The sequence below is a fragment of the Malaclemys terrapin genome, chromosome 4 (genome assembly GCF_027887155.1).
Source record: "Malaclemys terrapin pileata isolate rMalTer1 chromosome 4, rMalTer1.hap1, whole genome shotgun sequence".
Lineage (NCBI taxonomy): Eukaryota > Metazoa > Chordata > Testudines > Emydidae > Malaclemys > Malaclemys terrapin.
The window spans coordinates 95,797,195-95,811,542 of NC_071508.1; the positions used below are offsets into that span (position 1 = coordinate 95,797,195).

General features: G+C 42.1%; 1 protein-coding gene across 1 annotated transcript; it reads left to right on the top strand.

The window, feature by feature from the left end:
• Positions 1-3,329: 3,329 nt before the first annotated feature.
• On the top strand, positions 3,330-14,012 carry EMC7 (ER membrane protein complex subunit 7). The gene is made up of 5 exons (XM_054027750.1): positions 3,330-3,641; positions 4,677-4,796; positions 8,104-8,242; positions 10,986-11,066; positions 13,558-14,012. The coding sequence occupies exons 1-5, from the start codon at positions 3,415-3,417 to the stop codon at positions 13,708-13,710; spliced, it is 720 nt and encodes a 239-aa protein (XP_053883725.1). The 5' UTR covers positions 3,330-3,414; the 3' UTR covers positions 13,711-14,012.
• The last annotated feature ends 336 nt before the right edge of the window (positions 14,013-14,348 follow it).

The window sequence follows — 14,348 nt, forward strand, 5'->3', positions numbered from 1 at the left end:
CACTCCTAAGTGGGTTTCTCTTTAAACTGATTCAGGGGCTATGAATAATGAAAAATGCAGCTGCACACTTTCTCCTCTAGAGAGAAGGATGGGTGTAAATTTGTGCCAGTTCTCATCAAACTACACTGCCTCCCAATACACCAAAAGATACAAATTAAAGTTATCAGTAGTACTTTATAAGGCCCTTCTTTATCTTGGCCTGTAGTCCCTCAGCCCATGTGCTTGCTTGACAGTTATAACTGGCTAAAATGGATCTGCCCTTATTTCCCAGGTTTGGTCAGCACTGAAGTTCTGGAGTGTTATCTTTTAAGAGTTTATCTGATGGAACAAAATTGTCAGTCACTGGAATTACTAGTTCTTCCCACTTTCGTCTAAGTGTGCTAAATTTATAGTACCCATAACTCATAAACACTGCTTGTAGGACAATTCTGGGAGTCCCAAAATCAGTTGCATGGACCACACTGTGTCATCAGATTTCAAAATGATGCTTTAATGAAACATGGTGTTTTCATGTAATGTCAGATTTTGTCATTGACAGGTTAATCCTCTTTGAACAACATAATACTTGTATGCAGTCTTGTTGTAGCTGTGTTGGTTACAACATATTAGAGAGACAAGGTGAGTAAGGTAATATATTTTATTGGACCAACTTGGATTGATGACAGAGACAAGCTTTTTAGCTTACACAGAGCTCTTCTTCAGGTTTGAAGAAAAAATTTATATCCCAAGAGATAATGCATGTCCAGCCAGAGGCACATGGTGTAATAAATGCTCAAAATATGGACATTTAGCAGTTGTTTACCAAAGTAGTCAGGTAGCTGATTCATATTACAGACAATCAGGAGCCATTCTTTCTGGGATCTATCATTTGTGATGACAGAGCGCTTGCCTGGGGAGAGAGACTGAATATTCATGGCAAGACTATTGACTTTAAAACTGAGTCAGGAGCTGATGTCACAGTCATCTCAGAAGGGACTTACAACCATCTTCAACCCCTCCCAGAGCTGAAGTCACCTGACACAGCTCTGACTAGCCCTGGAGTTATTCTGATGTGCACTGGCCAGTTCACCACAGAAACAATGTACAAAGACAAAAGCTATGCATTCAGAGTGTATGTGATGAAAGGACCACAGACCAACATCTTTCTCTGATGCAGCATGACAGCCTTGATAGGCCTAGTGAGAAAAGTAAAAGAACTTGTGTCATAACTATAAAGGGAAGGGTAACAGCTGTCCTGTGTACAGTACTATAAAATCCCTCCTGGCCAGAGACTCCAAAATCCTTTTCCCTGTAAAGGGTTAAGAAGCTCAGGTAACCTGGCTGGCATCTGACCCAAAGGACCAATAAGGGGACAAGATACTTTCAAATCTTGGGGGGGGAGGGGGGAAGGCTTTTGTTTGTGCTCTTTGTTTGGGTTTTTGTTCGCTCTTGGGACTGAGAGGGACCAGACATCAATCCAGGTTCTCCCCATCTTTCTAAACAAGTCTCTCATATTTCAAACTTGTAAGTAAAAAGCCAGGCAAGGCGTCTTAGTTTTACTTTGTTTTTCTCAACTTGTAAATGTACCTTTTACTAGAGTGTTTATCTTTGTTTGCTGTACTTTGAACCTGAGGCTAGAGGGAGGTCCTCTGGGCTCTTTAAGTTTGATTACCCTGTAAAGTTATTTTCCATACTGATTTTACAGAGATGATTTTTACCTTTTTCTTTAATTAAAAGCCTTCTTTTTAAGAACCTGATTGATTTTTCCTTGTTTTAAGATCCAAGGGGTTTGGATCTTGATCCACCAGGAGTTGGTGGGAGGAAGGAGGGGAATGGTTAATTTCTCCTTGTTTTAAGATCCAAGGGGTTTGGATCTGTATTCACCAGGGAATTGGTGAAGGTCTCTCAAGGCTATCCAGGGAAGGGAATTAGCTTTGGGATGGTGGCAGCGGACCAGACCTAAGCTGGTAGTTAAGCTTAGAAGTTTTCATGCAGGCCCCCACATTTGTACCCTAAAGTTCAGAGTGGGGATACAGCCTTGACAACTTGATTGACTATTTGGTGATATTGAACTTTTGAAAGGAGATCCAGTACAAATAACCTTAAGAGAGAATGCTAAACCATATAGTGTACATACACTTCACAGGATTCCTATCCCATTACTTCATAAAGTGGAACCTTAGTTAAGGAGAATGGAGTGGATTCACATAATCAAGAAAATCTCTGAGCCAACAACATGGTGTGCCCCAGTGGTACCACTTATAAAGAAAAATGGAAAAATATGAATCTGTGTGGATAATAAAAGACATAATGAAGCAGTTGTGAGAGAGACATACATATATCCTCCCAACACCTGAAAACTTCCTCCCCAAAGTGAAAGAAGCTACAGTATGCTCCAAACTGGATGCCTCGAGTGGATTCTGGCAAATTCCATTAGCCAAAGAAAATGTTTAACTGACTACGTTATGAACACTCTTACAAGAGACGCCACTCAGTTAGACAACTGCCAGGTCTAGAAACTGGTGTCTGTGTTCATGGCAAACTGCATGGAGAAAAAGGATGGGTCACTCCAGCTGTCAGAAAGAAAAGGAATTCAGTGCCCAGATCAGACGTGATGCAGAGTTCAACAGAAACCATCGACATCAACCATCGCCTGTTCAGTCAGAAAGAACCACCAGCGACGCTACAGAGGCAGATGCTGAACGAGAGAACTCAAGGATTCCAGCCTGACCCCAGCCAGGTGACCAAGCGTTATGCGTTACGGCCATGTAATTAGAAAAGCAGTACGATGCAGAGACCCTTAACTGACCGAGCGTACTGAACTTCAGCACAGCCTGAGAGTGTAAACACTGTCAACGGTTGGGACACAGACCTGGCGGGGGGAGAGGTACTAGTGGGATGTGAAAAGTGGACTAGTATTGCGAGGTTCAGCCATTAGGTGGCGCTGTCCGTGACGTACCCTATTTGAGCCGCCCTCAGCATGCCTGGCCGAGCTTTAAAAGGGCCTGATGACGTCACAAGTAGGGTCACGTCCACACTCTGCGACCATCCATGTCTGATACAGGAACCCCACCCACCACAAACCCACCTCCTGGCAGCACAGCAACGTCAATACTTCCGCCCCGGTAACCGTTACGGCCAATCGTTTCACCCCTCCAGAGCCTGTCCTCCGCCACGTGACTCGCAGGCTGGCTTCGTTCGCAACGGCGTTCCTCTGGCGCATGCGCAGTGAGTTTCAGTCTCCGGCAGCCGGTCAATCGCCTGTCCTTTTGTCTGCGCATGCTCTGCGCGGCCGCCCTCTTCCCCCTCCGCACTCTTTTGCGCATGCGTTGAACTCCATTGCACTGTTTGGTACATGCGCTGAGGGAGGCGGCCGCTGCGCTCCCACTTGCGCTAGCTCCGCCCTCGTTACTACCGGGAGCGGCGGCTGCTGCGATGGCGGCCTGGCCGGGCCCGCTCCACTCGGTGCTGTTGTTGCTGGTGGCGTCGGTGCTGCCCGGCGGCTCGTGGGGCTCAGAGGCGGGGGAGTCTCCTGGCGGGCCGGGCCCCGGGGAGCGGTTTAAAATCGAGGGCCGGGCGGTGGTGCCCGGGGTGAAGCCGCAGGACTGGATCGCGGCGGCCCGGGTGCTGGTGGACGGGGAGGAGCACGTCGGCTTCCTCAAGTGAGCGGCGGAGGGGCTGAGGGAGAGGCCGGGCCCGGGGTGTGCTGCCGCCGCTGGCCGGGGTCAGCAGGGCCGTTAGTCCCCACCGGGCTGATCGCCCCTCCCGTGGTCTCTGCTGCCCTCTCCCTGGGCTGGCAGGGCGGGACTGGCGGGAGCCCCCCGCACACACTCTCCGCACCCCTTCGCGGGGGGGGGGCGATCTGGGGAGCAGCAGGGGCTGGGCTGATGCTCGCCCGGCACCTGCCGCAAACACCCCTCCCTGGCACGGGTCGCCTCACACCTCCGCACGGCCTTACACTTGGCCGGCCTCCGGAGGCTGAGCGCGCCCTGCTGAGCCACCCTCCCGGCTGGTCCTGATGATGCTTTGGCGGCCTGGCCCGTGGCTGCGCCTCTTACTCAAGTCATACTTCTCCTCCCCCCCCCACGCCGGGTTGATGGTGTAGGGTTCGTCATGAGCGTTGGCTGGCTGGTATTCTTAATCTCTCTTCTCTCCTCCCCTTCCCCCCCCCCCACAGAATTATGGGCAGAGCCAGACCATATTTCTCACTTGTCCAGCCTTCCCAGTGCCCCACGAAGTCAGATAGGCTGTGCAGGCAAGGGACAAAGGGAGCTGCCTTCTGTTGTTCTACAGATGTTGTAATGTAACTATCAAAAACAGGGTAGTACAAGTAGTTGGTGACAGTTGCAAAGCTTCCACCAATTTATTTCTGGCAACCTGATTGTGATGTCATCAGTGATTCCATCATTACTTTTTTTTCCTAAACTCTTATAATATCTATTATCAGAGGGGTAGCCGTGTTAGTCTGAATCTGTAAAAAGCAACAGAGGGTCCTGTGGCACCTTTAAGACTAAGTCTTAAAGGTGCCACAGGACCCTCTGCTGCATAATACCTATTGAAATTTATAGTCTGCTCCTTAATGTCCCTGAATGACAATGATCGGGTGACACCACTTTTTAAAAAACAGTCAGTTGTAACTGACTCCCTGCAGTCTCTTGTATATTGAAGCGTGATGAATCTTTATTTTCTTTCCTCAGGACAGATGGAAGTTTTGTGGTTCATGATATACCTTCTGGATCTTACGTAGTAGAAGTTATATCCCCAGCTTATAGGTTTGAACCAGTTCGAGTGGACATAACTTCAAAAGGCAAAATGAGGTGAGCCCTTCAGATTATTTCTGCATCGATCCATTTAAACCAATTTAATATGGCTGATAGTGCAGTATTAGTGTTGCTTGAACTCACTGTAGTTAGGACAGGGTTGGTACTTCCATTTTAGACCTTAAGTTTCAATTGTTTATCTCTTTTTTCAAAAGATATTTATAGATGGAAATTTAGCTTCAAAGGCTTAGCTTTATTTTGTTTTTGTTTTTTTTCCTCCCTATTCTTACAACTTTAACATGAGTGAATGGAAAAGTTTTGGAAGAGTTTTGTTTCCTTTCACCACTTCAATAATTTATTGGGTTGATAGGCAACGTGAAAGAAAATCTGCCCCTAAAACCTCTACCTCCTTTCTTTTTTGAGAGGCTTTCAGAGGTCTCCTGAGATTCTTTTCTTTCCATTTTTAGTCTGTATCCCCTTTCTCTTGCTTGGTTACTTTCTGTCTGAGTCAGGAAGATGGTCTCCATCTCTCTGTCCCTGGAATCTCTCTGTGATATTTTGTTCATTCTCCTTCAGTCAGCCTAAAGTAAATGCACGGCCTTATTCCAGGCGTGGAGCACGTTGCCATGTTAGTATGGAGAAGGAAGGGCCATACTTGTTCCTAAATTCTGAAGTGCTTTTACTAGACCATGGCACAGATCCCTGTACTGTTTGTCCGTGCTTGCCTCATCCACAGCAACTTTAGCTGTGTCCTTTGTTTGTGTGCATTACAGTAAGGCGGGGGTGGCCAGCCTGAGAAGGAGCCAGAATTTACCAATGTACATTGCCAAAGAGCCACAGTAATACACCTCTGTCCCGATATAACGCGGTCCTCGGGAGTCAAAAAATCTCACCACCTTATAGGTGAGACCGCGTTATATCCGGTTCGGGCCGGTGCGGTGTGCCAGACTGGACCGGCTTCCCCAAGGAGCCCCGGGCCCTTTAAATCACCACCGGAACTCTGGCAGCGGGGCTCGGGTGGGGATTTAAAGGGCCCGGGGCTCCCTGCAGCGGCTGGAGCCTCTGGCCCGGGCTCGGGTGGTGATTTAAAGGGCATGGGGCTCCACACGAATTCGGATATAATGTGGTAAAGCAGCGGGGCTCAGGTGGCGCTTTAAAGGGACCGAGGCTCCCCGTTGCTTTACCGCATTATATCCAAATTTGTGTTATATCAGGTCGCGTTCTATGGGGTAGAGGTGTATGTCAGCAGCCCCTCATCAGCTTCCCCACTCCCAGGTCCTCCCACCCACCAGCAGCCCCTCCGATCAGCGCCTCCCCCTCCCTCCCTGCCTTCCCCTCCCTACCCTACCTTCCGATCAGCTGTTTTGAGGCATGCAGGCGGCTCTGGGGGGGAGGGGGAAGAGTGAGGGCAGGGCAGGCTATGGGGATGGGGCGGGAAGGGGTGGAGTGGGGGAAGGGCCCATGGCAGAGCCAGGGCTTGAGCAGTTAGCACCCCCCAGCACATTGGAAAGTTGGCGCCTGTAGCTCCAGCCCCAGAGTTGGTGCCTATACAAGGAGCCACATATTAACTTCTGAAGAGCCGCATGTGGCTTCGGAGTCACAGGTTGGCCACCCCTGCAGTAGGGTGTCCTAGTACGCACTGCCAAGTGAAAGATAAAACTTTTGTTGTTCAGGTGTGTTGAAAAAACAACCCCCCAAAAGACAAAAGTTTTGTTGATGACAAGCGCTGCTGTGAACAGCTCGCTCCTGCCGACAAACAGCGGCTACACTGCGCACCTTTTAGCGGCACAGTTGTGTCACTAAAAACTGTAGTGTAGACATAGCCTAATATGCAGCTGTACATTATTGTACACTATTCAGCAAATAGTACAAAGAAATAGCTATCCTGTCCAATAAGAGGAATTTATTTGAACTAGTAAGATGAAATAAACGTGTTTAAATTGCACTTTTTCTTTAATTCGTATGCATATGTAGCATCTTTAACTTCACATGTTAAGTGATCATACGATGGAAAATCCTGTTATAAGTGATAAGCACAAGAGGCGGAATAAAGGTGCCTATGGGAACTGAAATGCTTATTTTTCTGGTTCTGGAAGATTAGCATTTCAAATTGAATATTGCATTAACTGAGTCTTTGCATTCAATTACTTATCATAATGTTGTCTGTCTTATTGGAATAATGCCCCCTAATAGTTCAAGATTTTGTTACCAAACTTTGAAAACTTAAACCTGCAATCTCATTAGATGTCTCATCTTATTAACAACCATGACATATTTTACTTTTAAAAATTTAAAGTATTTTAAAAAAGGAATCCCGAGTTGAGGTGGGGCTATTTGTTTGTTAGACGTAATTAGAATCTGTGGTACTCAGACAGAGGCTCAGGCGCAAGTGGCTCTTTTAATGCATCTCCTGTAGCTCTTTGCGTTACATGATATTAAAACACTGTGTGATTTAATTATTAACCAATCAGGATGCTTTTATTATGTTATTAATCAGTTGTAGTTGGTAAAATAATACTTGGTCAATCATTTTGCTGTGAGAATAAAATACATATGTTACAATATAAATATTTCCCCTGTCATACTGTTTCATTTACTATAGTACTATACATTTATATTTAAACAATGAATTCACCCTACTGTGGCTCTTTTGGTTAATGTTGATTGCTAATTTGGCTCCTGAACCACTGAGGTCTGAGTATCACTGAATTAGATTGTTCCAATGTTTGTTCCTGTCGAATGCCAGACTTGAAAATGAGCTTTGGTGAATGTAATGTACTTGTTTCCCGGCATGGGGTTAAGCAAACGCTTCAGAAATTGTTAACATAATCCATATTTGACCTGATTATGATGAGTACCCAGAAGAATGTGTTCTTCCAGTTATACTTAACAAGCCAAGTTTACCAGTTAGCTGGTTACTGAGATCTCCATAACTGTATTGAAGAAGACCTTGGAATCAGAGCTGAATTTTTTCTGAAGCATTAATCAAATTGTCTCATGGTAAAGTTAGCTGACTAATTTTTTCTGACCAGCACTAATATGTTAACACAAATAGTTCTTCAACCACTTCCCAACAAATGGTTCTACTGTTTCCGATCTTTTTTTTCCCTCTTACCTGCCTACTTTAAATTTTACATTCTACCATAATTGATTAGAGGGGATATTATTAGTGGATGGGATGATGGGTATTGCTTAAAGAGTAACATCTGGACAAATGTCTTCTGTGGTTCACACTTTCATGTAGCAGCTTGTTAAGTTTGTGGTCTTGTAACAAGCTTTGACTAGAGGGAATATTAAATAAGGATTTGTCAAGTTAGAGGGGAGGGTTTTAAAAATGCTTTAAAAATACTTATTTTTTCACTAGAGCAAGATATGTGAATTACATCAAAACGTCAGAAGTAGTCAGGCTGCCATACCCGCTTCAGATGAAATCTTCTGGACCCCCTTCTTACTTCATAAAGAGAGAGTCTTGGGGATGGACAGACTTTCTAATGAACCCTATGGTATGTATAGATGCAGCACAGAAATCTATTTGCTGCTGATTTTACCTTAAAGCTTTTTAAGAGTGGATTTAGGGTAGCATCCATCCATTGCAGTTGGAACTCCAAGCAAAGAAAAAAATTAATTCTTGGTACTTGTGGAAATAGAGAAAATACATAATCAGTTTGCAAATCTCAGTAAAACAAACTTGTTTTCAGATATATTGTTGATAGGAAAAGAGGCTTCTCTAGAGATGAATGGTTACACCAGCCGAACAGCAATTGCAGTCTTATGGTTGTTGAAAAATGCTTATTACTGGTAATTGGATGAAGCCAGTGGGGTGGTGATGCAACACTGACTTCAAGTGTCACCTTCTCAGCCAGCAGCAAGATTCTTTTGCTGCTTTTTTCATTAATAAGAGCAGGTATTGCAGCATTAAGCATAACTGTAATTGCAAATAACCAATACAGATGATGATGAGTTTTCACAGTAAAATATTAATCTCCTGTTGTATCAAGCGATCTGCTGTTTTCCCAGTTCAAATCATGAAAGCATTATTTCTTTTCTTTACACTTTTTAAATTAGAATATGAGAACATATTAAAATCTAACATGCAAAGAACAAAATCACAACCTAGGGGGAGATCATAGGCAAATATATGAAAATATGATGCATCCTAAACACTGAATCATTCATTTTTGTATTAAAATAGGTTAAAGGAATGCTATGGCTCTCTAGGTACTAATCTTTTCTTGTCTTGGACAATGTTATAGTTGTAAATGTGATTATTTTAATTTGATAGCCTTGTTTTTTAAACAGTCTTCAAATCAGAAGAACCAAAATGCACACTACTCCTCTTAATGTTAGTCCCAAATATAAACAAAGCTGTGTATGTGCACTATGCTCAGGATGCTTAATAGAGTTTTAAAAGAATTAAGACTTGGAATAGTCTAAGATGGGAAAACCCATAGCTTAAGTATCTGCATCCATTGCAAAGCACATGTAACTGCAATATTAAATTTTGTACAACTAATTTGGTGACTAAACAGTGTCTTCAAGTTTCAAAACAAGACACTATATATGTATAGTGTGTCTATATAAATAAATAAGTCTTTAGGGTATTGTGTTATATCCTGGGTTAATCATCATTAGTCTAGCAGGAAAAAGGACAAATCCCAACCAAAATCATCTTAGATATTTTTAATGTCCCAGAGGGTTCCCGTGCTTCAGCAGAATAGGAGGGTACTAAGGGAAATACAAGACACACGCACCATCACACACATGTTGCTGCTTTGTGCTCCTCAAGGGATGTTGACTGTAGATTTAAATTTAAGCTAATTAGTACTATCTGGATTACTTTTAGGCTTGCAGATCTTTTCATAGGCAGAGTTCTTTCTGAATTATGACAAACAGAACTGGGCAAAAGGTGTGCTTCCAGTGTTTCAGGAATCCACTTCTCTTTTAATTTCAGTCTCTAAAGAATTGGAGAGCTCAACCATTTTGATATACTTGGCATGCACTCTAACCTTACTGTCTAAAGTTTATTTAAATTCTTTGTAGTTCTGCTGAGAATCCTTAGTTATGTACCTCCCTAGTGACCTATAATGTGGCAGTCTACATATCAGTACACCCAATTCTGTGACTATCCTAAAACACTGAAATAACTTCTCAGAAAAATGAAGTCTTTTATTTGCTACAGAACTGCTGATGGGAATGAGCTGTGATTCCCTGAAACTCCATTTTGTTGGGTTTCTCTACCATGGAACAGGTCACAGATCCTAATGGCCTCTTTTCTAGAGGGTGATGAGTTTTAAAAATTGACATGTTTCTCTCTTGTTTATTTCTTACCTTTTTACAGTCTCCCAACTACAGTCTGTTTAATAGCCAACTTTTCACTTATATTAAAAACTTCACGCCAAATGTGCACACACCCCAAAAAAGATGTAGGTAGGGTCCGAGTTGACATACATCCATCTCTTGGGCTTCCTGCTCAAGTGTATCTGACAGATTAATCTGATAGAATTTTGGGGAAAAAACTATAGTTTCATTTCAGTTTTTGCCCTTTCAATAAATGACAGTTTTTTTTGTAGCCTCCTCTTCCCCACACACCCATCCCTTCAGGCTATATCAGGGATTGGCAATCTTTGGCATGCGGCTCGCCAGGGTAAGCACCCTGGCGGGCCGGGCTGGTTTGTTTACCTGTTGCATCCGCAGGTTCAGCCGATCGCGGCTCCCACTGGGGACTGCAGGAAGCGGCACGGGCTGAAGGGTGGGAGCTGCGATCGGCCAAACCTGCGGATGCGGCAGGTAAACAAACCGGCCCAGCCCACCAGGGTGCTTTCCCTGGCGAGTCGCATGGCAAAGGTTGCCAAACCTGGGCTATATCCACTGGAACTTCCCCATGGTCAGTTGCCTTTAAAATTCATGATGGTTTTTGTTGCCCTCTGCACTCCTAGAGTACATTGCTTTATTGTATCAGGGTTGAAAGCTTTAACAATATTCTATTTGAAACATTCCATTCTTTGCCAATGAATCACCAACTCCAGAATTTAAACTGAACTTTCCTACTTGGCCCCTTATAGAACTACTAGATTATTGAGCCAAATCTTCAGTAGTTTTGGAATATGGATTTCCAACTAAGACTGAATCTTCACTCTCAGGTGTTAAATGTCAGGTGTCTTCCTGCTTACTGAAGTCTTACTTAAAATATTTTGAGCAATAACTCAAACTAAGGAAATGTTCTTTGAATTTCTCTCTTTTGTTTAGGTTATGATGATGGTTCTTCCATTACTGATATTTGTATTGCTGCCTAAAGTTGTCAACACCAGTGATCCTGACATGAGACGGGTAAATATGCTCATTACGAGTGGATATCAAAAGCATTAGTGGATTCCAAATTTGTAGCAAACAATGGTGATGAGATATTAAGTTACAAAAAAGAAACACAGTACAAACTGAAAGTTGCCTTATGGGACGCACTAATAGACAGCTGTCTTCATTCAGTGAAAACTGAGGCCATGTCTACAGGTACCAAAGATCAGTGCAGCTGCGATCAATGCAGCGAGTATTGATTTAGCAGGTCTAGTGAAGACTTGCAAAATCGACCGCAGAGCACTCTCCGGTCAAATAAGACGGGAGAGCATCTCCCATTGACGCAGCACGGTGTAGACACCGCAGTAAGTCAACCCAAGCTATGTCGACTCCAGCTATGTTATTCATGTAGCTGGAGTAGCATAACGTAGGTCGACTTACCCCAGTAGTGTAGACGAGACCTGAGTTGCAAATATCATTATTGGGTTCTGGTATCAGTTCTATAAGCCTGCACTTGGTCAGAACACAGAATTTAATTTAATTTATGTACTGCTATGAATTGTATTATGGTCTGATATTTTCCAGACTATCTGCAAAAAGCAATTAATGCCCTAATCTCTCTCCACTTAGTTCTCTTGAAAATCTCCTAATTTTTACTCTTTACTGTTAAGATGAAGCATTGAAGACCCAACAGGGCTTGCTTTTGTATACTATTTATGGACTCCTCTAGGTGTGTTGTGAGGCATAAGACTTAGTGTTCTCTTCCCCTCCTGTGCCACCACCAAAAATGTATGGTTTACTGGGCTATTAACTACTCCTGGTATCACAGTGGTGTTATGGAGCTTAATGTAGCCATTTATTTTTAAATGATCCTAATTTATTGTCCTTTTACCATGCAAAATGCCAAATAGCGGAAAGCTAGGACAAAATGGAGATTCAAGGTGTTTACTAAATCTTTTCTACTATCTAGAAATGTTCATTGTCTTTGGGTGGCTGCTTCTTTTGGGATTCAGTTGGTTCCAACTCCTCTTTCTCAGAAACCACTGTCTTTAGTAGTACTTTGCAGGTGTCCAGCCCTCTTTAAAGTGATATCTATTAAAAGCAAAAATCAGAAGGTGTTTAATGCCTCTGGTTTAACTTTGATAGAAGCTAAAACTTGAAAGTAGACCAGCTACCTATGAAATGCTGTTGAAGTGGGTTAAATCCTAGAGGCTGTTTTAGAAAAAAAGCCAAAACAGCAAAAAAACAAAAAAAAACAACAACTGTTGTTCTTTATGAAATGCATGCACTCATCCACTGCTCTGGACAGACAAGCTACTCTCATCTTTTAGTTAACTGGGTGACTTGGCTTGTTAATAAAAAAAAATTCAAAATTGAAAGAATCTTGATTGGCATTGAGATGATCTTGGAGGAATGGGAAAAAGTTAAAATCTAAGAGCTAGAATAAAATGGAAAATGACATTGCCTTAGGTAGCTACGTATTAAACCCTGCAGTATAAACCTAAAACTCATTCACTTATGAAAAAGGAGCTTTTACTACACTCTTCAACAGCTTGTTTTGTTTTCCTTGGGTGATCAGCATATTGATACCTAATATATAAAGCTGAGGTAATAGTTGTGCTCTTGTATAAGTATTAAAGATAGTTATAATATCAATAGGCTACCCAGCTAACTTTTGGCTAGTTCTTACTTGAAAAACACTTGGAATTATAAGACAATTCTGAATGTTAGCAGCATTGCCTTCCTGTCCCTCATGTATAATAAAAATATAACTAAAAAGTTATAGAACTTTGGAAAAGTAATTTAACTTTTATTAATAAAATACTTAATTTCCTTTTCTAAAAGAAGATAACTTGTTTGTCTTTCAAAATGAAAGTTTAGCATAAATATCCTATCTAAAGCTATGGTAAGCATAGATGGATAGATGTCCTCACATTAAGATCCTTTTCTGCACATAGAAAAGGAAGACATTAAGGCAGTGGATCAGAGCTGTAAACTAGCTGTTCAGTAACTGGTAGCTATGTAAGAAATTCTAAACATTTCTGCTGGATGTGCAGTAAATACTAAACCTTTCTAAACCTTTGGGCCAAATCTGCAAAACTTAAAAATATGTAAAGTCTAGAAGAGGACATTGATCTTAAAATCTAAAGAGCTTAAATCTTAAGACAAGTCAAAATAGTATTGTGCAGAGGATCAGTGTATCTTAGCTACAGTTAGCTTTGAAAAATTGATAGTTTTTATATAATAAGTATCTGCCCTGTAAGGCTACTTGAGACATGGTTGCCTTGGCTATACTGAGTGCTTTTAGTATTTTTTTTTTTTTTAAGTTTCTTTGTGTAGTTTGGGGTTTGGCTGTGGTTGCACAAATAAATTATCTTTATAGTGATGTGCTCACTAGAGAACTAGTGCATAGCAACACAATCGAGGAAATTGCAAAGCTACTTAATGTGCCTGTTCAACTGATGTTACAAAAACAGCCTTAAATAGTCAATAGTTTACACTTAGATTGTCTGATTTTTGTGTGCAGGAAATGGAGCAGTCAATGAATATGCTAAATTCCAACCATGAACTGCCCGATGTCTCTGAATTCATGACAAGACTTTTCTCTTCAAAATCTTCCAGCAAGTCTGGCAGTGGGAGCAGTAAAACAGGGAAAAGTGGTGCTGGAAAAAGGAGGTAGTTGTTTCTTCCTCCTGCGCCTGAGTTTGCACAACTGTTTTTGTGTGGTATCATCTGTATGGGTCTTGCAAGTTCAAAACACCACTACTGTAAACTTGATCCAACATGAAAATTGATCTGCTACAACTGTTGTATGTGATGTAGCTTTTTAGCCTATTTAAGCTGTTTTGTACTTGGCAGTAAGCAGAGGAGGACATGGCTTCAATCTTGTATGTGTATAAGGTCAATATTGATGATACTGAATTAACTATATTGCTCTGTAGAAAATGACATTAAAGTAATTAAATTATATGATGTGCTATACATTAATGAATAAGTTTTAATCCCTAGACAAAATCTCACTATATGTAACAACAACTTTTGGTTTCAAAGAAAGAGTTCTATTTTTAAAAATGAGCTTAACGTTTTTCTATCCTTCTCCTCTATCCAGTTCTCAAGTGCATAAAGTTTCTCCCTTTAATGAAATTGAGTCGTTTGAGTTTACCGAGGAAAGAACTGGCTCTACCAGCTAGAAGTATTTGAACTGAATATACTGTGTATTTGAGTTACTTTATTTTGTATGTACATTTGCTGGCTGCCAAAATCCTATTTAATAAGGTTAGTTTGAGGGGAATAGTAGTTCATGGGTTTTTCCATTTC

What these genes read in the sequence shown, in the direction of transcription:
- EMC7 (XM_054027750.1), top strand. Translation starts at nt 3,415, where the DNA reads ATGGCGGCCTGGCCGGGCCCGCTCCACTCGGTGCTGTTGTTGCTGGTG. An exon ending in GAGCACGTCGGCTTCCTCAA is followed by an intron (nt 3,642 to 4,676) that starts GTGAGCGGCGGA and finishes TTCTTTCCTCAG; the next exon opens with GACAGATGGAAGTTTTGTGG. An exon ending in ACTTCAAAAGGCAAAATGAG is followed by an intron (nt 4,797 to 8,103) that starts GTGAGCCCTTCA and finishes TTTTTTCACTAG; the next exon opens with AGCAAGATATGTGAATTACA.